Raw genomic sequence first — 27,124 nt, 5'->3', positions numbered from 1 at the left:
GATTAAAACTCCAGAGCGCTGGTCCCACACTAGCTGCCAATAGCTAGCTCGGGAGCTGGAATCGCATCTCTGCCAGATGCACACTCAGTGCTCAGAGAAGCCTTTGCCTGTTGCAAACCTCACCCTGCAAACCTCCTCAAACCTTCCCCTGACTCCAGGGGAGCAGAGCTAGGTACATTGGTTCTCCACTCCCAGCAAGCAGCTGAAAAGCAGCTCTCACTGCACAGAGTTGTTCTTATTGCTCGACAAGACAGATGCCTATGTGGATAGTAAGACGCCAGCAAATATGGATCACGGGTCTGCTTTGTTCTTTCTTTTTGTATGAAATATTGGCCTATAATTATGACTGACTAAGTGTACAAAAACATACCGCATTTCAAAGACGACATACTTAACACAATCAATGGGGAGAAAAAGTGCATCTTAAAATGTGGAGCCTTGCTTTTGAAACTCAGCATCCTTTCTAGAGTCTTGTGAGAACTTTAAGGCAGAGTTTCCATTAGCAGACCACAATGCTGAAGACTTGGACAGCTTTCTCAGTGAGGTATCCAAATGAAGCCCTATAACTGAGGCATTGTGGGTTCTTGAGAGCCCATTTTCAATTGGACATACACAATGGCTGTTAAGTAAAGGCACTCTAGTGTACAGCCTTAGGCAGTGTGTTATTGGCAGTAGAGATGTAGAAGTTCAGTACATCACAGCAGATCCTATAGCAGGTTCCTAGAATGGAGAGGAACAGGAGAAAAAATGAGCAAAACAAGTGCAAACCTCCCAGAGCTCCAGAGAGCTAGGTCCTCTCTCTCCCTCACCATACATCCAGCAGCAGAATGCTTTGAGAGATTCAGTTTTTTTACATGTGTCTCTACAGCTTCCCTAGAAGAAATGATTCACAGTTATGTGGCAAAACCTATCTGTATAAACCGTGCAGAGACAATGTATAGCCTATCTAATCCTTAAATCCTACCTAGGCTTCCTTTGAACACTTCTGAAAAACTAGTGAGATTCAAGGTAGGTCTCAGCTGCCCAGTTTATACTGTGCAGTTGGTACTGCAAGAGCCTTGGTCAGAAGTTGGAATTGCAGGAAACTATTCATTCTTAATTATTATTTTTTTTTACATAAGGGAAATACATTTCTGGGAATCTGGCTGCTAGGATACATTCATAAAGTAGAGGTCAGACTGACAGAGCATACAAACAACTTCAGGAACATAATGCTACTACGCTAGCCAGACCAACTTCTGGGACACTGGTCATATTTGTTCAGAGATGGCTCAATGGGCTCTATTCTTTTTCCTAAAAGCATTAGGAGAAGTCTTGTGAAGATGATGAAATGTCCCTGCCTACACAAATACTGTATCTCTACATGCTGTTTTTAATGGAAATTTTAAAACATTTGTTATGATTTTACCATTAAGTCCTTGGCAGTGCTTTTCCTCTCTTTAGCTCTTTGTGTTAAAGATCCTTGGAGCATGAAGTTTCTGTTAAATGTTCTAACAGTGGTAACTGGAGAGCCATCTATTTTTTCACCTGGAAAATACAGAAAAAGAGTTTTTTTCAAATCACAGATTGAAGAAAATATAATGATACTCGTGAAGAGTCATGGTTTCTAGAGGGCTTAGACTCCCCCTAACATCTGGGGAAAACTGGATTTAATTTAAATGAAAAACAGCAGGCTGTGATACTCCCCATTTATTTAATTTGAGGCCATGCCAATCAGTAGTTACACAAGAGTAAAACTAGAGCAATACAAGGTGAATCAGGCTCTAGTACTGCCAGAGAGAAGGGACTGCAGGGTGAAAACAGAGTAAAAGATTAAAGAAAAGAGCACTGTGTATTATAAAACCACCTCAGAGACATACCCTTAAATACCAGGAACAATGCAGAACCAAATAATACAAACTGAATTCAATGGGCATGTTCTTATGGGTTGTAGAGAGCAGCAACTGGCTGTTGGTAATTAACCCAGTACAACTGCTTGGGTCTCACAATCTAACCCCAGAGCATCAGCTTCACTTTCACAGGACAAGTATTCAGCATTTCTTGTTGCTCTGTCCCAGCCTTCTGCTTCAGCTCTTAGTAACCTGTCATACGTATATTCTATTTTACACGAGAACAATGGGAAATTGTCCTGTACCTAAAATGGGTACATTTTGGCTTGCTCTGTTCATTTAATAGCTCAGTCCTTCCCCTCCCACTTAAAGAAAGACTGTGAAAATAGTGTACTTAACAATATTAGTGCACCTTTTATTGGTGGAGCTGGAAGTTTTCTCCTCTGCTGTCTTGATGTGTCTATTGTATGCATCTGTAAACAACACATACATATTACTCAACTCCATTACAGAAAACGAGGTAAGATTTCCCCAATGTATTTTTGAATACTACATAATGTTCTGGCACCTGGTTTGTTTGCTTTTGATCCCGTTTCCTTGTCAGGCGAACACATGGAGCCACGTTCAAGCCTGCAACAGTGAGAGCTGATATTCTGCTCTCAATATCTGAAATCTTCAAAGAAAATAAGAGAGAGACAGACAGATGGGGAGGGGGGAGAAGAAGTTTTAAAATTACTATAGATGCCATCACTAAAATATATCCCTTCCCCACTCAAATCCTTTTTAATAAAAAAATATAAACAGATGGCTGTTTTCCTCAGCACCTCTGACACTTTGCTTTCCTGCATTCTTTAGTCCTGATGTCAAAAGGATTTAATTCATTAGTAAAGACGATCACCAATCAGACAGAGTAAAAGAACAATCTAACCTACTCTGTGACTACAAGGAAGAAGCACTTTACTCCTTTTGAGGAAAAAAAAAGAAAGGAGGAAAGAAAGAACCCAAGTTGCCATCTCCCAAATACTTTTAGCTATGCAATTCCAAGTTAATTCAAGTAGTGTTTTTCAAAACCTACACTCAACCATACCACTTAGTGATACATTTGCTAATTCCAAATTATTTCAAAGTTTTCTAAAAATACAAATAGATTCTCTATCACAAATTCAAATATCTAAATTATGCTATAATTTAGATATATATGTAAATAAGCAGAAACATGCACAAATGCATGCACGGTATATAGAAACACTCAAGAAAAAACAATTGCTAGGAAAAACAAAGGAGCAACTAAATAAGCATTCTGGGAGAAATCAAGCTGATGCTGACATCAGTGGAAACAAATGTTGCCAAAATGAAAGCAGAGTCAGAAAAGCCAGACTTTACCTGCAAAATTAACTTGACTCCTAATTTATGGTGCCATCTGAAGCCGCACGAAAAGGCTTCAGCCTGCTCAGCTGCGTGCTACCTCCTCTGTCTCCTTCCTCTTATATCCCAGTCCTCCTCCATACCCGATTTACATATGTGCCATAAAATACTAACTAAAACCTGTAAGATCTCATTGCCAGTTTGACATGGCTTATAGTCTTGCAATGCATCAGGCGACATCCTGAGATCTTCGCTCAGTCCTAAACCGGGCATGCTTGCACTAAGACAAACAGGTACTTTCATCTTAAAAAAAGCCTGGCACAAGCATGTCAGAGCACCCCGCTTGCTTCAAACTGGTCAGGGAAGTTACTTGGGTGTAAGGAAAAGCAGTGTGGGGAGGTCGGTATGACCGTGAGGTCTGGCAGTGTTGCCTCTTCCATCTTTGTGCACCACATCATGCAGATCTCCTCGGACTTCCTGGAGCTCACGAGTGAGAAGCTGTGCAATCCAGTGCCCACACGAGCAGTGTCCTTCTGGCCAGGACACAAACCCCTTAGCAGCTAAATTCCCAGGGAGCCTGGGAAGTGCTAGCTCTGTGTTTGGCTCAGAGATTCGCTGGCCTTGGCCTTTATCCACCCACATTGGCTTCTTTGATAGAGTGCTCTAAAATCTCCTGATTAGAACTGCTGTTATTTGTTGTGGTATCTAACAACAGCCACACCTGTGACACAGAGCACACCAAGGGAGCAAGGAGCGGACAGAGCTTTAGGATTACAGCATAAGAATTGAGTAGACTGTTTCATTCTCACATCTTGGGGATGAAGGTTGGGGAAGAAACAAGCAAATACAGTACACAGGGCTGTGCTGAGTTACACAGCGCAGTTAAGCTTTGCTCATTCCTGTTAGGCAATCACATATCCTTGAATTTTCAGTTCATTGCAGCCCAAAAGAACAGTGAAAATAAGTGTGCACAGACGAAACCCATGCACTAGGCAAGACCGTGTGACACCTGCAAGAGGGGAGGCAGTAGGTCCTCACCTGAAGCTCTGCGTGATGAACCTGGGCGGCTGCGGTGGCCACCTGATCTTCCAGCTCGGCCAGCTCCGATTCTGCAGTAACACTGTTGATCTTGCGAGCCGCGTCCTCCAGGCTGCTCAGCTGCCCCTCCAGGCCGTACACGGTGCTGGCTGTCAAGTACACCTGCAGGGTCAGGGCAGGGAGAGGGGGCGGTGATTTCTGCTCTGCATGCATGGAGGTGTGAGCAAACTGCATCTGCCACAAGAACAACAAAACAGTCGGCACAAGGCAGCTCCCAAGAGGTCCCTAGCCTGAGGCTGCTGTGGGACAGGATTTCTGGGAAGGAAACTGGTTTTTGCCCGGAAGAAGAGAATCTGGGTCTGAAGATTTTCTTGGAGCTAAAGGAAAATGTGATCTATTTTCTTGAATTGATCGGGATGTTATAATGGGACAGCCTGGATTCCTATGAGATCTTTAAAAGCTCCTACTGAAGGGAAAATATCGAAATACAATCAGTAAAATGTGAGAAGAGGAGAAAATGGAAAGTTACAAGGATATTGACTCCATTAACTGGTCGCATAAAAACTCCTGGGGAACAGTGCCTTCTCTTAGTGATTCAGTATTAGAGATTCCCTTCAGATGACAGGTCCTCATGTGAAAGGATGGGAGAGCTGAATGTGGCCAAACAAATGTTGGTTCAATTCTGCTTCTCTGGGCTGCCCCTTTCAAGAGGCCAGCAGAGCGCTCCGGGCCCCGGGATGCCCAGCGCAGTACACGGGGCAAGCGCGGGGCAGGAATCGCTCCGCTGTTTGGGACCCAAGTGCCTCCAGACCTGCTTGCTCTGCCTGTCCTTACATAGTAAGGCTGTACGGGGACTTGGAGATGTGTAGCTTCAACAAGGCATGCTGCAGCTGCAAAAATCTAGGGGATTACGTTAATTTTTAAGATAGAGATTAAAATTTCCTATGAAACAAAGCATACCCAACTCCTCCTTCCCCTGAATGTTTTAAAGTACACAACTAAAGAAAAGGGCCAAGCATCCATTTAAAAAAAACATTTCTTGCTCTGTTTACGTATTTGTTTCATTCAAATGACCCAAACTTAATTCTGAACATCCACAGATGCTGCCTAAACACTCTCCAGTTTCAGTCATCTCAAGCACACACACATACACTCAACAACTTCACGTCCTGAGTCACATTCTTACGTTTTCTTCCAGTGTGGTGAGCTGCTCATCGAGTCTGGTGGGGTCAGTCCCTAATGGGAATGTCCCCCTCCCTCTGTCGTGGAGGTCAGCTGGGAAGTCGCAGGGACCTGTGGACTCTGCTATCAGTTCCTCGGTGGCATTGATGACTTTCAGGACCTCTGTAGATATGTTGCAGAGAGAGACAGCAGAGTACTTCTGTTTTGTTACAAGAGTAGACAGGGAAAACAACAGCAATAAGTTAGCACAGAGAAGCAATATGTAAAACACCTTGCTTGTAGCTATAGCTTTTAAAAATGCAAAATCAGTGCTCCTAGCTGGTTGCCACGAACAAACACAAGAATTCTTAATCAAACGTGGCTGTGCTGCAATCTACTTCCCCCTTCCTTCTCTTTTTCCTATATGCACACTGATAGAGCGCCCAATATAATACACACACACACATCTCCCATAGCACAATTTCTAGCAGATGGCTGAAAGGACCAGGTTCAAATCTTATCCCAAGGTCCAAATCTTATCTCAAAGGAGCGCAGATATACCCAGCTTTAAAATCAGTCAGCTAGATTTGTTTTTTTTGGCAACACCATTTAAAACACTTTTTTTTTTTGGCACAGGCAAACACGTGGAATCTCCCTATGTACAGGAGCTACCAAATGGCAGCCACAGAAGAGGGAAAGCAACCTGCAGCAGCCCTCTGAGATACTAGTTTACAAAGATGCTGGCTATGAATTATTGGATAGCCCCCAAAAGGAAAGGGCTATCATTTGTAGCCTGATTTTTTTTTTTAATTTTAATTCAACTTAAAAGAAAATTAAATTATTTCAAAAAGCAAGGAAAAGCATGAAGTATTATACATCCCATCCTCCCCTTTTTAACTCTAAATCTTGTCTCTCAGAGTTCCTGACCTGTAATGTGTTATCAGCAAACCTGAGCCTGGTGGTTCTTGCATAGGCTTTGGGACGGCTCTGCTTGCAACAAAATTTCACCCAAGGTCCCTTCCAACATCACACTCAACATCCAAACTAAACAGACTGGAGATTGATCCCAAACTAGACACAAATATCGTCACTGAACTAACATGGAGCATCTCCAATGCTGCTTTGCCTATAAGGAAGTGATGTAAAGCTCAGATCTAAATTTAATTAATTCCCCAATCTGCAAATACTTATGACTGTGAATTAGGGGCCTACACAACTGTATTATTTTCCCCAAACAACATATCTGCAGAGTCGAAACTGAGAGTCGAAACTGAGGAAACAGAGACCCTCTGGATTGTATACTGTAATTTTTGTAGTATGGAGAAGTGTAACTAATTAAAGGTGTCTTTAACAACAAACGTTTAGGATTTTAATAACATGTCGGCTGGTCTACTCAGTAGAATAGAGCAGAAATAATGTTCCTTTGCTTCACACAAACTCCAGTGGGTTTACTTGGAAAACCTCTTTTATCACAACTTTCCTGTAATTAGTTGTTCGTTTATACGTTAGATAAAACTTTTAGTGAAAAAACTGCAGTATGTCAGTATGTGCTCAGCAATTGTAAACCAATACACAAAGGCATCTTATGGCACTGTTATTCCTTTGAATTACAAGAAATAATTAGATACACGAGATTAAAGCGAATGAGAACAAAGCAAGTACAGTACGCCAAGGCACACAGATCTTTAGCTTCTTAGGAGAGACAAATCAGTCCTGAACAAGGAAGCCTAGGACTCTCTTATCCAGAACAAATACTTGAACCCCATAAATAGCCTACTGTTTTTTTTTTCAATTTATTTTCACGAGTGCCAATTAGATTAAAAACAGATCAATAATTTCATAGGATGGAAGTGGAAATCAATGTTACTTTGTTTCACTATTTGCTTTTCCAAGTACCTATTTCTCATTCAGCTCTGTGAGTAGTGACCAGAAAGGGAGAGAGGCCAGATACTATTTTACTTTTTCATCATCTTTACTGATATATATTCTACATTTTAAGGAACAGTAACCTGAACTTAGTGTTCTTTATTTCTTAAAAAATGGTATCATTTAATGCTAATAACAGAATTCTAAAAGTATTAAATTAGAAAAAGATGCTCTTATCCTAGATTGTTAGAATTTAGCAATTTAGATTTTTTTTTTCTGGTGAAGTATTCTGTGATAGGAACCTTTATGTGATCAAAATTTTGAGGAAAATAGTGTACCTCCTCCATATGTACCTGAGGAGGAAAAAAAGTTCAATAGGCAAAATAACATGATTTTAGCATCTTTTCAAATTCTGATATAAGTGCACCTGAAAAGCAGACCTCCTCAAACTTACAAGTAATATTTCAGTGTATTTAAATTGAACCTTTGTGAAAGCTTCCTGCTAAAGATAGCTGGAACTTGGCTTTTCTTGGCCTGTGTTTTACAGAGAAGCAAGAAGACACTAATGCCTGTCAAAGGCAGCCACAAAAACAACACGTAGGGAGTTCAGGCATTCTTAAATTGAGCAAAATTGTCTACTCAGCTCGTGGTTTTGCATACGTTTCTACCTGCTTTTTAGCAATGGCTAAAAGCTGCTCAAATACCTCATGTTCCAAAATGCCCAGTTTGCCAACTGAGCGTGACGGAAAAATAATACTGGAAAAATAATTAACATGTCTATGAAAAAAGCCCATCCTGAAGGTTTAGTATGAAAAGCACTTGCCCTGTGTGCACCTTGGGCCGCAAGGCTTTTCTTCCTAGTAGCTGCCAGGAGGAGATGCTACCAGACAGCCCAGCCTTGAGGGGCATAAAAGGGATGACCCTGCACATGATTTTCTATCGGACATGGGGATAGTGACCCCCTAATCAGATGTCTACATGACTCCCAGAGCTGTGACCCTCAATGTGCAGAACATCAGCGTTTATGGCAGAGCTGAGATCCGTTTCCTTAACAAACCAGCCAAGAAAGCAGCAGACTAAAAGCTTCCCACTGCCCTCTCCCCTCCCTGCAACTACTCACGTCACACTGAGAAGTTATGAGGTTCTATAAAAATCACCTAAAATTCAGACACACGCACACTAAAATCATGCTGGTAGGTGAGTATTTGAAATTGCTATAAAGGCCCCTCGGCTGTCTCATTTATCCTGCCCTAGCAGGAAAGGTCACTGCTAACACCTACAAGGCATTCAATGCCTTCATGAAGTCTTCCCCATCTGTCTTGTCAGGCACTCAAGGAACTAATAAGGATGTGATAGACACAAAAAGCAATCTCAGTAACAAATAGCTAGCCCAGAATAACTAAGCACAACCATTCTTCCGGGAACACTGGGATGCATCCTGATTTCAGCGATGCTGCCGTACATCTGGCTTTCCACCAGCCGTCTGAAATGACATCAATGCAGCTGCTCCAAATGTGAATGTTTGCACTGCTTATTAGAACCTGTTTCCCTACTGAACTTGAGACTGTTGAATGGAATACGGAAAATACACTTTTAGTGACAATTAGTGCTCATGCTTGCAAAGATATTTAAGACACAAACAGAAGCAGATATTCAATTTCTTGAGTTCTTTGTGGAAAAGTTTTAAAATTAATGGATAACCAGAAAAGTGTGCATGTGCAAGCAAATATACATATACCTATCCGCATGCATGTGTGTGTAAATACAGAATATGATAAACACAGCATTTTGTGAGACATCTTTGCTCTCATTTCTGTGTGTGTTCGGAATGACAGAAAGGATTCCTGTTTTGCTGAAGATAATATTTCAGTGGTCTAAACTAGCATTTAATGAACCATCAGACATTTCCCTTCTGCTGTCTCTGCTGCTGCTGTTATTTCTTTTCTTTTTTTTTTATCAAGGGTGCTACACTGGAGACTGCTTTGTAGAACAGTATTTCGCACAAAAGCGAATGAGTAATGGAAATAAAGCAGGATGAGGAAACTGAAGCAACGTAAGTGACTAGACTGCTGACAGTGGGTGAGCAGTAAGTCCTAGTGTGTACCCCACCACCCACAACATCTCTGCATCAAGTTCCTGCTCATGAACATCATTTACTTTATGATGAATGTTCTTAATGCAGATAAGTGTCCCCAGAAGTGTTCTCCATCACTTATACTATTTTTTTCCCACATTTTACCCAGCGATTAGTATTTTCCCTTTTTGTTACTATAGTATTATGTTATCATTAGGTTCTATTAAACTGGCAGTGGGCACAGTGACTTGCAGTTCAATAGCGAACAGGTCACATCAGCAATCAGATCTGGAATTAGAGCAAGGGAAAGTTTCCACCACCAGCAGCCTTGACAGTATTGACCACGTCCTTGATCACTTGTAATTCAATCGTTACTTGCTCCATTCTCAAGACACTTTATCATGCTCCCAGTGGTGGGCAGGTTTCTCAATCAATATCCCTGATCCTCTTTTTATGAGGGCTTGGAGAAAAGTTTATATTCACCTCTGGCTGATTCATCTTTTCAGAGTAACTGGACTGACTCTAGACTTGATGAAAACAATGGAAAATTATGCCCCTGCCCCACCAACTTCTCAATGGATAACTTTGAGAAGGCTATGAAAAAAAATGCCAAAAGTCCCTCTCCTGCAGAGGAGAGCAGGATCTTGGACACTAGCCAATTCACAGTGTGGGACAAACAGAACCATTGATGCAGAACCACCAGTGGAGTCTTCACTCCAGTCTCCACAACCTAAAAGTGAGCCCTAACTGCTCTGTAGCACAGACACCAGGAAAGAGCATTTGCCTTGGTATCTGATGAAAGACAAGTCTATTGTGATAAACCATAACAATGAGGAAGGAATCTATCGTGCACGTTTGAGACTTGCCTTGACTTTAACATCAGTATCTTCATCTATAGGTGCTTGCCTAGAGAAAGACAGCTATTGTCTTGCAGAGTGAGCTCTTCTATAGACGTTGTCCAAGGTATGACACAGAAATAAAGCCTCTCATTTCAACTGTGCTAGGTATTTCTCAACATTAGATTTTAACTAATGAATTCACTCCACTGTTTTCATGTCTTTACAGATGTTATCATTAATTCTTTCTAACATTTGGTTTCTACAGAAAAAATTCCCACAATTATGGGGAAGAAATCTTTTCTTCCAAGAAGTGAAATAATATGGTCCAAGTCAGAAACTAAAATATTTCTTGTCTCAAAATTCATACAAGATTCTTTAAATATATCTATAATGGACATAGCCTTATGACACTGCATAAATAGAAAGAAATTTTTAAAAAGATCATCCTTAAAGAAAACTAGGATCCAACAAATAATTAAAATACAAAGAAAAAAACTTAACTCTAAGAGTAAGGAAAAAAGAAAATACTTTGTTGAACTAAGTATAACCTTTAGACACAAAAACATGTTTCCCATTTTCTGACTGAATGATACAACAATAATTTGCTTATTCTTATATATAAGATGTTAAAATGGTATGTATTTAAAAACGCAAGGTAAATATCTCTGCTCAGTGAATAAAATGAAAATTTGTATTAACATCTAATGCAAAGATTTGAGTTGAGTCTCAAAGAAGACAGAGCATGAACCTTCTTGTCATCTGGAAGAATGGTAAGACAATAAATCACTAGCAAAGTGAGAAAATGCCTATGCACTGTATATAAACTCTGAAATTAATTAGACTGATGAAGTTAGAAATTGCTAAAAATAATCTTTCGTAGAAATCTTTTTTTTTTCATCTGAAATTTTTACAGACAAGAATAGGAAGATCATACTCTCTACCTTCTTCCTCTACCCTTGTTTCCTAATTGAAAAAAAAATCTTATCACCAGACCAACTGAAATAGGCAGTCTGCTCTACATGTCTACTTCATGCTCATCACTCCCATCATAACATCTGCTTATTTGTGATTTCAGTCTCTTCTGCTGTGGTGATTACTGAAAATGGCCAAGAGAATGTGACCTGTATATTTCCAAGAATATATTTTGAGTTTGGGAATTATGTTTGGGAAATATGGAAAACCTCAATATCTCTTAATAGCATCTCTTACTATGTAAGAGTGTAAGAAAACACAAGACAAAATAAAATGCTCTCACCTGCTGCAATACAGAAGATAAAAACTGTAGCTTTAAATGAAGATCAAAAGCCTTTTGTTTTTCGTAGATAGTGGCAAAGCAGTTAAATAGAAAGGCAGAAAAGATATGTTAACATCTACACAGCTTAACATTTCTTTAGGTTCAGGCTTAGGACTTGGGGATGAACAGTAAGGATAAAGAAGTCAACAAATATGTCACAAAGTTTTGATATTCCACATGTTACGACAATATTTAAAATAAAACAATGGTTAAGTGATTTTTGTTTGTGGGATTTAAAATAACAAATGTCATTAAAACAGATACTGCAAAATGACACATTATTTTTATAAAGTGAAATAAATGCAAAATAGTGATTTCCATCATCCCAAAACAAAGCAGCCCTAGCAACAGAAGGAGACTTTTGCAGCAGTGTGAAGAAAAGGAAAAGCCTGCTGTATCTAGAATTTTTGTCTCTACCTGACTGCGGTTTGGATATTGCATATTTCCAGTTACAAAAGGGCCTTGTACCTCGCCAGTGCCACAGTCAGATGCTCATGCCAGAAACAGCTGGGCTGACTTAACATGTCTTGTGCCAAATCATTTTCTATTTGCTGCTGTTTCTCTCTTAGAGTTCATTAAAAGGAACAAGAGAGACCCTTACATATTACCAAGCTCCAGTGCCAAGTCAGCAGGTTTCCCTTAATCCCTCTAATTTATTTTGGTCTATTTAAACTAAACTGACTGGTTTTGCCCTGAAATAATCACCCACTACAGTTACCCTGTTGACCATGCCGCAACAGAAGTAACATCCTGCTGAGAAGCAGCACTTTCTTGAAGCTCTTCCAGCTGGATCTGAAAGCTCACATGTCACTGCCAAGTCTTAGGGCTGCTCATAAAAAAAAAAAAGACAAGATAATTTTTTTTTCTTATAACCTCTATTTTTTTCCTCTTTTGTTTCAGCATCATATGCTATTATTTCCTGATTTTCTTCAACTGTATCAGTAAAGTGCCTTTTGTATTTAATTAACAAGTAAATAAATCTTTGGTAATGAGACAAGTGAATGAAATTTCCTATTTCATGAATGTTGGACAGAGTTGGCTTGGGCATGCATGGATGTATCCTTAAGTATCCTATCTCCTATTAAATCTGAGTCCTATTTACAAAAGCGTTGCACTCTCTGTGTGAAGCCAGCTGAAATTCCACACTTTCTCCACCTCTGCAGGTGGATACAGTAAGCATTTGATCCAGTTGCTTAAACACAGACAGATGAGGTGCAATTTGAAACAGCTTAAAGTATCTGAGGACTTCCAAAAAGAGTTGTCATATAAGACTTGGGACCTAGGAGATACGTTACCTTTGGACCATCAGCTTAAGGCCACATGGGATATCCTAGGATATCTCAGATGGACTAGACAGACATATTTATGCAACTCTATTGTGCCCCCAAAGTAGCAGAATTGGAAGACCGCAAACATCATTGCTCATTTTTTAAAATAACTTAAAAAAATATGGTCTTAAAGCAACTGGATTTCTTGAAACCAAATATTCGTATTTTGGCAAAATAAACTCATGGCCAACTTAATTCCTCATAGTAAATACTAATAAATAATAACAAATACTTGAGGGAATGCTTGAATGCTTGGCTGAAATGACAATATAAACTTAGTATCTATTAGCCCAGTACTTAGAACTAAATCTCATGCCTCTTTTAGAAAAACAAGCAACTGATTCACCATCTTGGCCAAAATCTCTCCTACCGTCATTCAATATCTCGTGGATAGATCAGTGCAGTTCTTAAACCTTAACGATCATATTTTACAATGTTGTATACATTCCATTTTCGATTCTTAACTTCAGAAGGCTATATAGATAATTAACATAAAAAATGTGAAACACCATATACACATACACAAATGTATCTTCTGAGTTGTCAGCCCAGAACAAACCGATTTTCACAAGTTTCACAGCAACATTTTCCGCTCAGAGAGATGCAAAAGAGTAACCAACAAAAACTACTACACCTTCTGTAAGGAGCGAGTATGCACTGGTACAAACTATTAACAGTTCATTAATCAACTATTAACTAAAACCTGGTCATCAGGAGTCACAAGCTCTATCTCTCCTTCTAACACTGCTGTTACAACATTGTGGCCATGCATACCGTGATGCTTTAACAAGTCTGTGATACACAGGAGAGATTACCACCCTATGGACGTTCACTGCCATCAAGCAGCTTTGGACATCTGCTTAATGGACCACCTGCCTAAAAAGTAGAAAATGAAACTGCAACTGAGTAAAGACACTCACAGTCACAAGAACAAATGTTTGTCATCACCACCACCTTTGGGTCCCTGGAAGAAGGAGCTATTCTTCAGCTACTTTATGGCCATGAGTGTATTTCTCTCTAACAAACAAGTCCCATCTGCCCTCCCTTGCCTAATCATCCAGGATGGGCCACAAGCACCATCTCTGTGACCAGCCATGGGCATGGCCACCAGCACTCACACAACACCAGGGACCTGGCTAGCTCTTTGGCTGAGGAAAAATGTGCCCACACTCCAAGCTACAGGCTATTCCCCTCGATAAAGACCGATTGTAGCTAGATTTTCTAACACATTTCAGTCTCATCATACTGGTAGCCAAGAAGCGCAGCTTTAGCTGGTAAAAAACAGAGAGGCTTGTAGTGAGTACACTGTAAGATGTACTCTCTCAAAATAAAGAATACAGGTCTCTGGCAAAGATAAATACACATGATGATGATACTGGTACTTCCCACTTGCCCCCAAACAAAGCTTTACAAAATCTAGGGAGAGTAAAATATTTCCAGAAAATGAAGGCATGAATGTTTTATAGAAACAATATTTATGCTGTTAGTCATAATATCGAGGACCTGTACGTTTCATGGAGGGAACAATGCAGGGAACATTGTGCTACCCCACAAACTTATTTACAGCTTGTCATTCAGAAATTCATGTAAAAAGACTGACAGAAAACTGCAGGATTTAGAAATTATGTAACTAAGACTCTGTTGGAGATTTCTGAATAGAGGCAAAAATGTAAAAGATAGAAGCAAAAACAGATATGCAGGTAAAGCTTTAACAATTACTTCAATTTTCAATGTACATGCGTCAATGAAAAAAAAGACTAGCCCCCTTTCATTTTTGCAAATAATAATATCTCTATAATATAATTTATGATAAAGTGTTCACAGTGAAAGTCTGCACTAACCGCCAAATTTCGATGCTACTGAAACTGCATTCTAGAAAGTAATTCTGGGGTCTACTATGAAATATAATCCTACCCTATTCACGTTCATGAAAGAGACATCGTGGAAAGACAGCTAGAGCTAAATATATCCCAATCAACACATCTGGCACTCTTAATATCATTACTATCCAATGAATATCCAATAAATCCAAAAGGATTTACATTTTTCTTTTTTTATTTAAGTATTTGGTTAGGCTTTTAGGGGAAAGAAATGTAGGGCATAAGAACTGTGCAGACTACTGCTAAAAGTAATCTTTCATTTCACATTTCATTTCACAAACACAAAAGTTGGTTTGCTGACACCAGAAACCTCAAGGGTCCCATAGTAACTCCAGCCTGAGCCCACAGTTCTCTGTGGCCCTTCTTGGCACAGCAGACTCAGGCAGGCTTCTCAGGGAGCCTGCACATCCCTGAAAGACCATGAGATACTTCTGTAGCTTAATAATCACAGAAGGCTATCTATAAAAACCAGCCTGATGTAAGCTGACATTCATTTCAGAGAGCTGAGAACCTCCATAACACCCTTTCAGGTGACAATGAACTTAGAAATGCTGAAAATGACTTAAGTCCTCAGGATATTTAAGGCAATGACACAAAACTAGCCTGTGTTAGTTAACACCCACCTAAATACTCATTATCCCTCATAAAATAAATTCAAAGATCAGCATTTTCAAACTTGCATCTTAAGGAGAGGCATAAAACTATAAAGCTCAACTGGGGCAGAGAAAGAACCAAGAATTCATGCTTGAGCTAATTCCCCACTGAAGAATCGGGATGCGCCATGTCGTGCACTGGACACATGTCTTAAAAGAGCTAATGCCCCTTTCCAAGCACATATGATCACCTGATTTTTTTTTCCCTTTCTGGGAACCTGGGGTTAAAAATACTGCGTTCTTTTTTTTTAGCATACATACCCTTCTGATTTTTCTTTGTGAAATAAAGTTTCTGAAAGAGGCCACTGTTAAAGTAAGGATGGTTAAAACACTCTCAGGATCTACTGATCTACTTTCAGAAGCTCAAAGCAGATTGTAGGCACCTGAAGTCTCATTTTGATTACCCAGAATTAGTATTTGTGTGAAGTTTGACTCAGTGTGAAACTTGATGCCCAGATCAGAACTCTGGGTCTCTGTCTGACAATGTTAAGTGCTAATACGAAAGATCAGTAATTCCTTAATGGGTACTCTTCAAAAAATCAGACATCTTAAAGAGGAATCAAATTGAGACACCCACCTTTTGAGGCATCTGAATCTACTAATTTCCTGAAAATAACATTTTCTGTCATTACACCCATTGAGACATTTCATTTACTCATTTTCAAGTTATTGCATATGTTTTGTGAGTTTAGATCTTCATATTTTAGATTATTGAAAGCCATAAGTGGCAACATACATTCTTATCTTCAGTGTTTCATCTTAAGATGTTGGTCAGCCACAGAGGAGTCAGAAGACGCAAGTCTTCTGAGGCACAAGTCAGAAGATTTTAAATCACCTTAAAGAGCAACTGCTGAGAATAAGAACAAAAGCAGCCTGCTTGTTTCTCTATAGCTTGAGATAGTTCCACTATCAATGCCTCTGAAGCATGATCGTGAATATCACTGGGATCACTGCTTTCTTTAATATAGACAGAAAGAATGCATACTGCAGCCATGAATGACTAAGACTCTCTTTTCAATCAAGAACAATAAAGAATTAAGAATTGTAGGCATTCACTTTTTTTTTTTTTTTTTTTCCTGAACAGGATATGCATTTTATATTTTTAAGCGAGCTATCAATATTACTTTGTAAACTCATGAAAATGAATAAGTACAACACAAACTACAGATTTCCCCAATGGGTGGGGAATAATTCTGAATTTCACATAGAATCATAGAATCATAGAATGCTTAGGCTTGGCACAATTCCTTTGAGAACATGATTCTGAGTGGATTCTGGTCAATCTATTCATGGCACCTTTCTCAGGCACTTATCCAAGGTCTGGAGGCATGGCTGTAGGACAGGAAAATCTTACCTACCTAAGATAACCACTCAGTCCTAATGTTGTCACCAGAGAGAGGCATGAGTTTCCAGACACTTTTTGGTGGAAGGAGAGATGATCTGCTTATTTAAGCTTTTTTTTTTTTTTTTTTTCTTTCCCATTGATGACATAATTGTGCAATTTCATCAAGTAGATTTAAGCCAAGTATCTATAATCTTAATTCACTGAAGGGTGAATCAGTTGGAAATGTAAGAAAAGGACAAAACAACAGCTACTTAATTCTAAGCATCTGGAGGTAAGAATACATATGAGCAGTGGGAGGGCAGGTTTGAGGACATCTCTAAGAGCAGATGGTTTGAAGCCATGTCCTCAGACCGTCTTAAAGTGAGGGTGCTCTCCATCCTTCCTGTAGAAAATGGGACATGTATGTTGAGCAGCAAAGTCAATTTAGTTTGGGTCCTTGTTTCTAGGACTATTTTGTTTCAGTCTGTGATGTCTAATGCAAAATGCACAAACAAGACGCCTAATGCTGCCCCTTGCTTCCAAGCATCTTTATCCTTCCAATCCATTTAGGCTTATTCTTGTCTGCTGTATGTCTTGATTCACCTCTTGGAGTCTTGACTGCAAAGCAGATCTGCTTTGATAAGGAGTGTGGACAACACTCTAATAGGACATCTATCTTCATCATTTGAAAATTATTTTATTCAAAAGAATATAGAGAATTACTATACCAGAACTTGGAAACAGGATCAGGTGATCCAGGTCTACAGAGACGCTGTTTAAATGTGCAGGAACAGGGTCAGGAAAGCCAAAGCTCACCACAAGTGGAATCTGATATGGGAAGTGAAAGGCAACAAGAAGTGTTTCCGCAGGTGTATCATCAGCAAAAGGAAGATGAGGGAAACTATGGGTCCACTGCTGAATGGGGCAAGTGTAACACAGGACAGAGGAAAGGAGAAGGTACTCAATGTCTTCTTTACCTCAGTTTAGTGGCAAGATCTGCCCTTGGGAATTCCAAGCCTTTGAGACAATTGGGGAAAGCCTGTGGCCATAAAGACTGATCTTCAGTAGTGGAGGATCAGGTTAGGGAATATTTAAACAAAGTAGACATGTGTGAGTCCATGGGATCTAATGGGATGCACCCATGAGTGCGGAGGGACTGTCTGGTATCATTGCAAGGATATTCTAGATTACCTTTGAAAGGTCATGGGAATTAGAAGGAGATGTATATAAGGATGTCTGATGTCTGACAAATTGAGGAATTATTGACTAGATAGTGGACAGTGAGGTAAACTGAAAACTAGGTCACCTGTTGATCTCAATGAGTTGTGATCAGCAGCACAAAATGCAGCTGGACACCATTCACTAGTAGTGTCACCTAGGGCTCAATACTGTGATATATACTGTTTAACATATTCATTAATGATTTGACAGGAGTGTACCCTCACCAAGTTTGCCAACAGCACATAACTGGCAGGAGTGGCTGATACACCAAATGGGTCTGCTATTTAGAGGGCCCTCAGCAGGCTGGAACAATATGCCAACAGAAATCTCATTAAGTTCAAAAAAGGTAAGTGTAAAGTCCTGCACCTGGGCAGGAATACCCTACACAAAACAGCTTGGCAGAAAAGGCCTTGGTGGTTTTGCTGGTCAAAAAGGTCGACATGACCAGCAATGAGCCCTTATGGCTAAGAAGGCCAACAGCCTCCTGGGCTGTATTAGGAAGAGCACTGCTAACAGGTCAAGGGAGGGGACCCTTCTTCTTTATTCAACACTGGTGAGATCACATCTGAAGTACTCTGCCTAGTTATGGTAGGACTAGTACAAGGAAGATATGAATATACCAAATCCAGTCCAGCAAAATGACACAGTGATGATTAATAAAGTGGAATGTCTATCTCCTGATGAGAGATTGAGAGTGCTAGGACTGTTTAGACTAGAGAGAAGAAGGTTTGGGGGGGATCTTTTCAGTTTATATAAATACGTGATGCGGAGAAGAGTAAAGAGGACAGAGATGAAGTCTTCTCCGTGGTGCCCAGTGAAAGGATAAGAAGCATAGTGCACAAACTGAAATACATGAAATACAAGAAATTCCATCAAAACATAAGAAAGAGTCTTTTCACAATGAAGACCACTTAATAGGTGGCCGCACAAGCTAAATTCATTGCTTTTGAGGTGGTTCTGGAGTCTCAGAGCAAGGAGGACATAGATTAATTGAAGTTTTACTTGTGCAAGCCCCACTCCCAGTGTAAGGGACCTTGTTGTATTTTCCGGTCAAAACTTCCTCTTTCTGGATTCTAGCTTTTTACAATGCTGACCACACTCCTCTTTAATGACTGCTTACCTTCTTTAACTCCTCATGAATACTTTTGCCATTTTCATCTGAGGACAAACTCTCCTTCTGGTTTTCAGGATCTGTTTTAGGGTCTGATTCTTGTTCATCACCAGAAGAGGTTTCCTTGTCACTCATGTTAGCAGCAAGCTGAAATAACCTGGATTTAAGCTCCTCTTCCATAAGGTCAGGCTTGATTTTATGATGCTGATCCTCACTGCTTATGTCTGTTTCTGATAAGTCATCAAAATCCTGCACAAAAATGAGAAGAACATATAATTACTGTATAGGTACAGAAGAGGAGCTTCCTAGAGAAGTATTGGTATAATTGGTATAAAAAGACACCACACTGTATGTTTATCAACAAAAATGATCACGTCTTTCCAGAAGTCCAGTAAACCTATGCCTATGGGATAGTATTTATAATTTCTGCCTACTTTCATATTACGTAAAAAGGAACTACCCAAATCATTATGGATCTGCGTGAAACTAGTAAAACAAAAGCCTAAATGTCACTCCTCATTACCAACACTGCATAGTCAGAGTCCAGATAGAGAAACCAAAGTGTGGGAATGAAATAACTTATCCACGGCGACCTAGCAGTTGTGTCCAAATTGCAGTTGAAAGCCATGCTCATTTTCCCTGATTGCTGGTCTTGAGTGCTACCAGTGTTTTTCTTAAGGATTACTAGAAGCTGCAGTTTCCGAAGATGTTACCGTTATTAAGTGCCTGTGCTTAAGATTTTCAGTTTTTCCAGTGAATGTTTGCACAGCTGGATCCACTACAGTTACAATTATTGTCTAGATGCCACCTTGAAACTCTAATTTTCAGGAGCACTTTCTTTTCCTACTTTTCGACCCTGAATGGTGGGAAGTAGCCAGTTTCATTTAACTTTGGTGTTACAAGAAAAAGGGAAGGGTGTTACACACTCAACCATGACAAGTCCCCTAATTTGGAGACCAAAGAGAAGAAAGGTAAAATCCTCTTACAGGTCTGTTAGTAGGTTGCCTGCCCAGCACTTCAGGTGGAAAATGACTCTTTTTTTTTTTTTTTTTCCCAGCCCTTCCTTCCAGAAAATCTGAAGATACCAGATGGTTATGCCAAAATCTAATGTCTAGATACCGACCTAGTATCTGGAACTGTGCTGTCCAGTTAGTACCCAATTTCCCTTGATTTCCTCTACAGTCAGTGGAGCAAGACAGGCATCTCTCTAAACAGACAAGTCCATCTATGACACTGACTGCTTTGTGGAAGTGCTCTTCTCTTCCTGCTGACAGAGAGCTTTGTTTGCTGCTTCAATCAAGTGCATAAGGTAAGGTAGAATTAGGCTGGTTTTAAAGTAACAAATACTTTGAAGCAGGATATAATCATGCAAAAAAACTCAGGAAGATGATGCAAAGAATCCAGTTTGGACCCCAAAAGTGATAATCACACTGCAGTAGGTCTAAATAGAGGATTTGGAGCAATTCTTTGATAGGAAATTATTCTTATTTGCCTTACACTCATCTACAATGACAGGAACAGACACAGCTGGAGAGAGTAAAAGCTGTATTTTCTCTTACATTCATTTGGAAACACATAAGCAGGAGATTTGCTTTGCACAGCCAGCTCTGTCTGCAATTTCGGAATCAGTATTTACGGCTGGACCAATTACCTCCAATTTTTACAGTAACTGCTAACCCTGATAATTTCCTCATAAATGTGGCCATGTGGCTCTTAATGGCTTGACACGTCATGTTCCTAATAGCAGTCTTCACTGATTATACAGTAAACTGCACTGTATTCCCCATCACTCTCACTCCCCATCACTCTCACAACCTTCTGGACAATTTTTATCTGCAGGTACGTGTGAATTGATTATACAAATAAATTATTACTTTAGGTTCACTCTGAGGACACTGAAGGCTTTTTTAGAAAAAGAGGGTTTGAAAGTATACGATTAACTAGAATAAAATGGGAACCACAGGTTTTATGTTGAAGTTTATTTTTTCCCCAAACAAAAAGCTTTTGCAGAATAAAAAGCTCTGTCATATCAACTTCCGAACTGTTCTGAACAAGATCAAGAACAAAACTTCAGTGTGTTTCCACTTTGATTTTATATGTGCAATGATATGCTTTCAAGTGCATTTACAAGCATGGTGCCTTTTAATTTTGCTACTTAAAAATACTTTCTATATTGCCATAATAATGTTTCATCAAATTGTACCAAAATAAATGGTAAGAAATTTTTCAAATAGGTTTTGCACTTCACTCAGCAATTCATTACATACACCCAACAATTTTGCAATGGATAATACTAGCACATTGATAGACTGTGATAAAAATCTGAAAGTTGTTTAATCCATCAATTTGTGCCCAAGAGAGAAACAAGTGTAATTTATAAGATTTTCAAGACAGAGAGCAGAGTTAAACAGTGCACTTGTATTTTAGGAAAATGCACTTTAGTGGAGACTTGTCTCCCCAGATACGAGCTACTGAGAGTTAGGCATCTAGTCTACACTACAACTCCTTTTAATGTAATGGAGAGACATGAGCACCTGCGAAGAGCTCCCACACCTACCTAAATGTGTTCTAGGGTTACGAGACGTGCTAGTGAGCTCTGACAACTCTGCACCGGGAGTGTGAGCTTCCTCCAGGAATGTCTATGCAGGAAAGGTTTACCTTGGAGCTGAGGCTGCAAGGGGGAGAAGGCCATCCCATTTTATGCAGATATTTTGGGCAGATCAAATGTTTACTATTCTTGTTTCAATAAGCCGACCAATATGACTATAAAATTAAGCAGAGTAGTGAGGAAGGCTGTCAGTTCAGAGATGCAGGTTTTCCCACATTGTCACCTCATCTGCTGCACCACCAAGTACTGACAGACAGCAAGAATCCACACATGATTCCTGTAGAGGCCTCTTCTGCACATCTGCTCAGCTTTTAACTGCTTAGCAGCTCTCTGAGAATAATAATGCGTATGTACTCTTATGCAAAGTAACATCACTTAATGTAAGGAATCCAGAGTGAGAATGACAGTCACAACTCCTCTTGACCGTGAAAAGATACCAGATTTCCAGATCACACACTATAACAACGGTTAGGTTGATCTCTGCTGCCTATACCCAAAATTCAGCGGAATCATGCAGAGACCTGCAACAGACTTAGCATGCATTTTGGATGAAGGCAGGACAGGACAACCTAGTTAAATTGCCCAGCTTCAGCAGGATAGAAATTAGGATATAGTTTTATGGACAAGGTGAGATAATCATCCTAGTAACACCCCAGTGCTGCTGAATTGGAGCCATCCTGAGCCTCTCCTTCCTTTCCTTGGCTGTAACGACTTATGTAGGCTCAGCAAAGGGGTCCAGGTTGCCACACCTGATACAGGATGGGTATTGGACCACACTGGATGCAGAGGAAGGGAAGGCACAAAGGCAGATAGGAGGAAGTTATTCCTCTCGGTAGCAGCAAACTAGTTCTTTGCCTCAGCCACATGTGCAACCTGAAATGTTCTCAATTCTAACTTGTACTTTATGCAGGTAAGGAAATTTTCCTAGTTCATTAGCCCAGAAACTCGAAGAACTTTTTGCTACATTTCCCTACACAGGTGGAAGACACGAGTTGCTCTGACATCCCAAAGCTTTTATCCTGCACTAGCTAAACTTGTGTTGTGAATACACATCTTTTCCCAGGGGAAGATCCACCCCGATGAAAACTAGTTTATTAAACCTGCATTTAGGTATATCCATTAGCCAACTTGCTGCTTCTCAGCCTCCTTACAGCGACAGTATTTACATTTGTAAGATTTGTTAGCTCCTGCTTACGTGCAGAGGTAATGATACTCTATAATGTTACACTGTAATTTTTGTTAGTGGTAGCCTGCTTGGCTTGTGCGTTGAGCTTTTTTGATGCTGGCAATAAACTATTCGTGACAAGATGGTGCCTCTTTCATGAATTAAGAGATTGAAAAAAGGCCATAACTACAGATAAAAGTAATAAATACACTGAAAGGTACTACTGTTTTTATGAATGCCTTCTTAAACTTCACTGCTCTTGTTGGCTGTTCATGCTTCAGTTTACCAGCACCTGGCAAGTTTATGACAACTTCGTGTTTGTATAAGTCGCTGTGTAAGTTCTCATTTGACCCTATCAGTAACAAACAACACTAACACATGCAAAAAACCATAAAGGGCCACCAGTTTAGCAGAAAACAGAGCTTGGCAAGGGCCTGGTAGAGTAACACAGCCAGAAGCCTAGTTTCATTGAAAGCCCTTTACAGACAATGAAAAGGAAACACACTTTTCCTAATATGCATTCTACAAATCCTTGTGTGCCTTGATAACTCGGTGCAATTCTAAAAAACAAAAAAAAAATAAAAAGCACAAAATAAAGCAAGGTATTGGCTTGAAGGCTACAGAACCAAACCCATGTTATACCAGAACATCTTTGGAGAAAGCCCCATCCATACAGGAAACTGAGATTAGAACCTGCATCCTTTAGAAAAAGAGGGCACAAACTGTGAGGTTTGCAAGCAGTTTCTCAGTGAGAGCCACCATGCTGTACAGGGATGCGATTTGCAGGAGTTACATCCCAAGCGCCATCCCGTGGGGACTGGCAGCCTGACAGCTGTCACCCGCTGCCCGACTGCAAGGCAGAAGCGGCAGCAAGGCTGTAATGAACAGGTAGAGCCTTTGCATAAAAAACACCCGAGTTCCCAGTCACAGAAGTGTCTTCCCCTGGAGCAATTAAGCAGCTTCACTTTCCATCCATTTCTTGTGAATAAATTAGAATTTGAAAAATAATTAGCATTAAAAACAGGGAAGGTAGGAGTAAGAGTGCACATGCTGCTCTTCTTAATTCAAGTTGCATAGGAATATTAGTCTTTATGTTATGTACGCGATACAGTTATCAGAAACTTATTATAGTGGGACTGCCGTTTTATCAGAACAGCCTTCATGTCCATGTGTGCTTGCTTCATGACTGTATTTACAGTGCAATTTGTAGGCAACCCACTGAAGCAGTGTTTTTTTACCTACCATAAAGTGGTAAAAAAATAAAATAGACTAACACTAAAATGTGTTATCTTTGTGTCTATTTTAGGGGTTCCATTTTTAAGTTACTCCAAACTTCATATGATCCTTTCCCAGTCACAAAATCATCATTCTAGTTTTGAGTCTAAAATCAAAAATGCCACAGCATTCTTCTAATCCTTGTATGTGATCTGTAGAAAAAAATAGTATTTAATAGAAATTCATTTGTGAGTTATAAAATGACTGCATTTTTTTCTCAATGTCACTGCTTACAATTCTCCAAATTTAGAGCAGTAAGAGAAGGGCACTTCACTGTCAATCCGGTAGCAACCACCACTATTTGAAAACTAAAAAAAAAGCAAAGTTCTTTTAGACTGTAAGGCTGAAATCCCATTCCATGACGCGGGTGAAAACACAGTGGTTAAATAATCATGTTATCATCACAGGGCAGTAAAGTAAGGAAAAAAGGAAAAAAGAATGCTTCTTCACAGCAATTTGCGTATGATGGAGCAGATAAAGAATTAATAACTGTATTCCCAGCATTAAAATATTTCTGAAATCCTAGATGCCCAATCTTGACTTACGATCAGTTTGTGTAGATATTTTTCTATCACTGAAATGGCCTAGAGGTATAAGCACAGAAAATTATTTCCAGACACCCTAAAATACTCAGATGGCTTTAAAGACTGGATGAAGCTGGTATAGATAGCAGCATGGGGAAGCAGACAGCATTTATTTCTTCAGGGTTACCGTTATTGTGCTACAAAAATGATCCTGCTACAGAATTGGAGAGTTAGTATAGGAGACAGGACCTGGACGAAGGGGTTCAGCATTCTCCTTCCCAGATGGGTAATTACAGCTAGATATGTGCTTGTAAGGCTTGAAAAGTTCTGTGGGACAACTAGATCCCTTATGTAAACTGAGTTCCAGGCCTGGGGAAACTGAAAAGATCTTCTGGTTATCCCTCCCACGCTTGCTGTTTAAAGCAAATATTTGAGGTGTACTTTGCTGTCTGAAAGTTGTATGATTATTTTTTTCTAAATTACAGCTGTTATATTTTGCTGGAAGAAAAGTTTGCTTTTTAACAAATGACAATTATTTGAATGAACGAAGTTTGTAAACACCCTGTAGAACTCGCAATAAGAGATCAATTAAAAGTAGATGTCACTTGGCTCATATTTCAAAAATATCCCTTCCTGAATTTCTGCTCATTAAATTTACCTCTTACCAGGACATTTGTGAACAGCACAGAGCATACTCGAAGACAAGTGAGTTGTTTCTTATCTCAGGAAAAAGTTGATGAGGGGGAAAAGGTGGTTAATCAATACACTGACATTTGTAATTTACAGCATTAATAGTGACATTGATCAGGTGGAAGTGGCGGATTTCAGAAAGAAGCAAAGAAACTGTTCGTGGTATATGGAAAATTTAACTTTTGCTTTTTCTCTTTTGGAGACATTGGGTGATAAGGCTTACACAAAGACTCCTTCTTCCTACTTGGAGTTAAAATATTACTGGAATCAGATGGTTTTACCCTGCTTTTTTGAGACCACATTCAATAAAATCAATGCAATTACCTGACTTGTGCTTAAATTCTTCTTGTTGATTTTGGTGCAATTTTTTCCTTCACTTAATTCTTCAGAGATCATTTTGTTCTTTCTCCATCGTCTTGATCTCTTTTCTAAATCATAGTGGACTTCTCCAGGTTCACTGCTGTCTGAATCCTCCAAGCTGGTTGCCTGGGGATTGAAGTTTACATCCAGCTCTCCATGGAAATGCTTTTTTTCCATTCTGGGCTTATCACCTTGAGTTCTGCTCTGTAGCCAGAGAAGTTTGTTAGGTCCTTTTGCTTCCTGGGAAGAGTTTACTGAAGATGTTTCAGAATCAGAGAACAGTGTCTCGGTATTTGTGTATAATCCAGAGGAAGGCGAGGTTACTGGCCGGTACTGGTCACTGCCATAAACCCATTCCGTATTGTACTGGGAATCGGTATAATAGAAATCATCCGATAATTGCCGAGGTCTCCGACGCAGCTTGGTCAAGGCCACATTCCAGTCATAGTCATCCTCGCTGTCTGAGCCCATCTCGTCATACGCAGACACAATGCTGGATTCATTCTCCAGAGCTTTGAACACTTGACTCTTTGGTTTAGCAAGCATTCGAGGACGAGGCAAAGCGACATTCTGCAAAGCTACCCAGTTTCCATCAGTGCTTTGAAAAACTGGAGGCGGATCTATGAAAATGAAATGAGAACAACCTCTTTAATTATCACTATGTTATCACAGCAGGAAAGGCTCATTTTCCTTGCCAGTTTCCAATCAACTGGCCGCAAATTGGAGTGTTCAACAAAAGCAATGAACAAATGTATGTTTGCTGCTACATGAATTCCCTCATATTCTGAGCCAGGTTTCAGAAGTCACTGTTTACAAGTTATGGAGAGGGTTATTTAAAATGTGTGAGTGTTTGGACCATGGCTTTGTTCTGAAAGGATTGGAAAAGGATGAGGTAACATCAATACATGGACATGCATAAATTCTATGTTTTGCAAACACCTTCAACTCTGTATGCAGTTTCAGTCCCTCATCTGGAAAAGGAAAAACGATCCAAGAAGAGCAATAGTGAGTGAGCCAAGTTCATTTAAGGGCTTTCATTTAAGGAAGGATTTAGTGAGCAAAAGCTCTGAAGGCTTTAGAAGAGAAGACTGAGTGGCATAAACAGCACTGACTTCAATGTCTTCCAATGTACTACTAAAGGACATAAAATGAAACTAATAAAACCTAGGCGCAAAACAGGAAAAATGGAGAAAGACATATCAGACCTGTGAAGCTTCTTGCTTTGCAGCAAGGGGTGTCACAGATGCTAGAAGTTTATCCCAGATAAAATGGAGATGGCTATGTACATGGAAGAGCTATGCACAGAGCGTTATTAAACACAGCAAAACACTTCCAGCTAAGGCAGTCCTTAAGATGAAAGTGACTGTGGGTTGGGCGCATACTCAGAGGCAGCATAAAATATACTTGCTCTTTCCTATAATCATTCCTAGGCACCTGCTTATGACTATTGCTGCTGTAGTCTAGCTTAAATAGGTTTTTAGTCTGACCCAGCACAGCTGCTGTTATTTTCTTAGACTTT

General features: G+C 39.8%; 1 protein-coding gene across 3 annotated transcripts in view; it reads right to left on the bottom strand.

Moving 5' to 3' along the window:
- Positions 1-220: 220 nt before the first annotated feature.
- MYRIP (myosin VIIA and Rab interacting protein) overlaps positions 221-27,124 on the bottom strand; it is a 176,952-nt gene continuing 150,048 nt past the window's right edge. For 2 of the 3 annotated variants that reach the window (XM_088521087.1, XM_088521088.1), the window contains 8 exons: positions 25,570-26,225; positions 18,993-19,232; positions 5,419-5,613; positions 4,233-4,394; positions 2,398-2,502; positions 2,242-2,302; positions 1,409-1,527; positions 221-720 (listed from right to left, as the gene is read on the bottom strand). In XM_088521087.1, coding sequence (XP_088377213.1) covers positions 688-720; positions 1,409-1,527; positions 2,242-2,302; positions 2,398-2,502; positions 4,233-4,394; positions 5,419-5,613; positions 18,993-19,232; positions 25,570-26,225 — 1,571 coding nt within the window. In that variant the 3' untranslated portion in view covers positions 221-687. Of the gene's footprint in view, positions 721-1,408; positions 1,528-2,241; positions 2,303-2,397; positions 2,503-4,232; positions 4,395-5,418; positions 5,614-11,427; positions 11,491-18,992; positions 19,233-25,569; positions 26,226-27,124 lie in introns of all 3 variants that reach the window. The other variant, XM_088521089.1, reaches the window with a different exon arrangement.

Source organism: Tinamus guttatus, unplaced genomic scaffold (assembly GCF_059628265.1).
Source record: "Tinamus guttatus ecotype Peru unplaced genomic scaffold, ASM5962826v1 Tinamus_guttatus_pri_ptg000115l, whole genome shotgun sequence".
NCBI classification, from domain to species: domain Eukaryota; kingdom Metazoa; phylum Chordata; class Aves; order Tinamiformes; family Tinamidae; genus Tinamus; species Tinamus guttatus.
The sequence above is the reverse complement of the archived record's forward strand: the minus strand, read 5'-3'. Positions and strand labels throughout refer to the sequence as shown.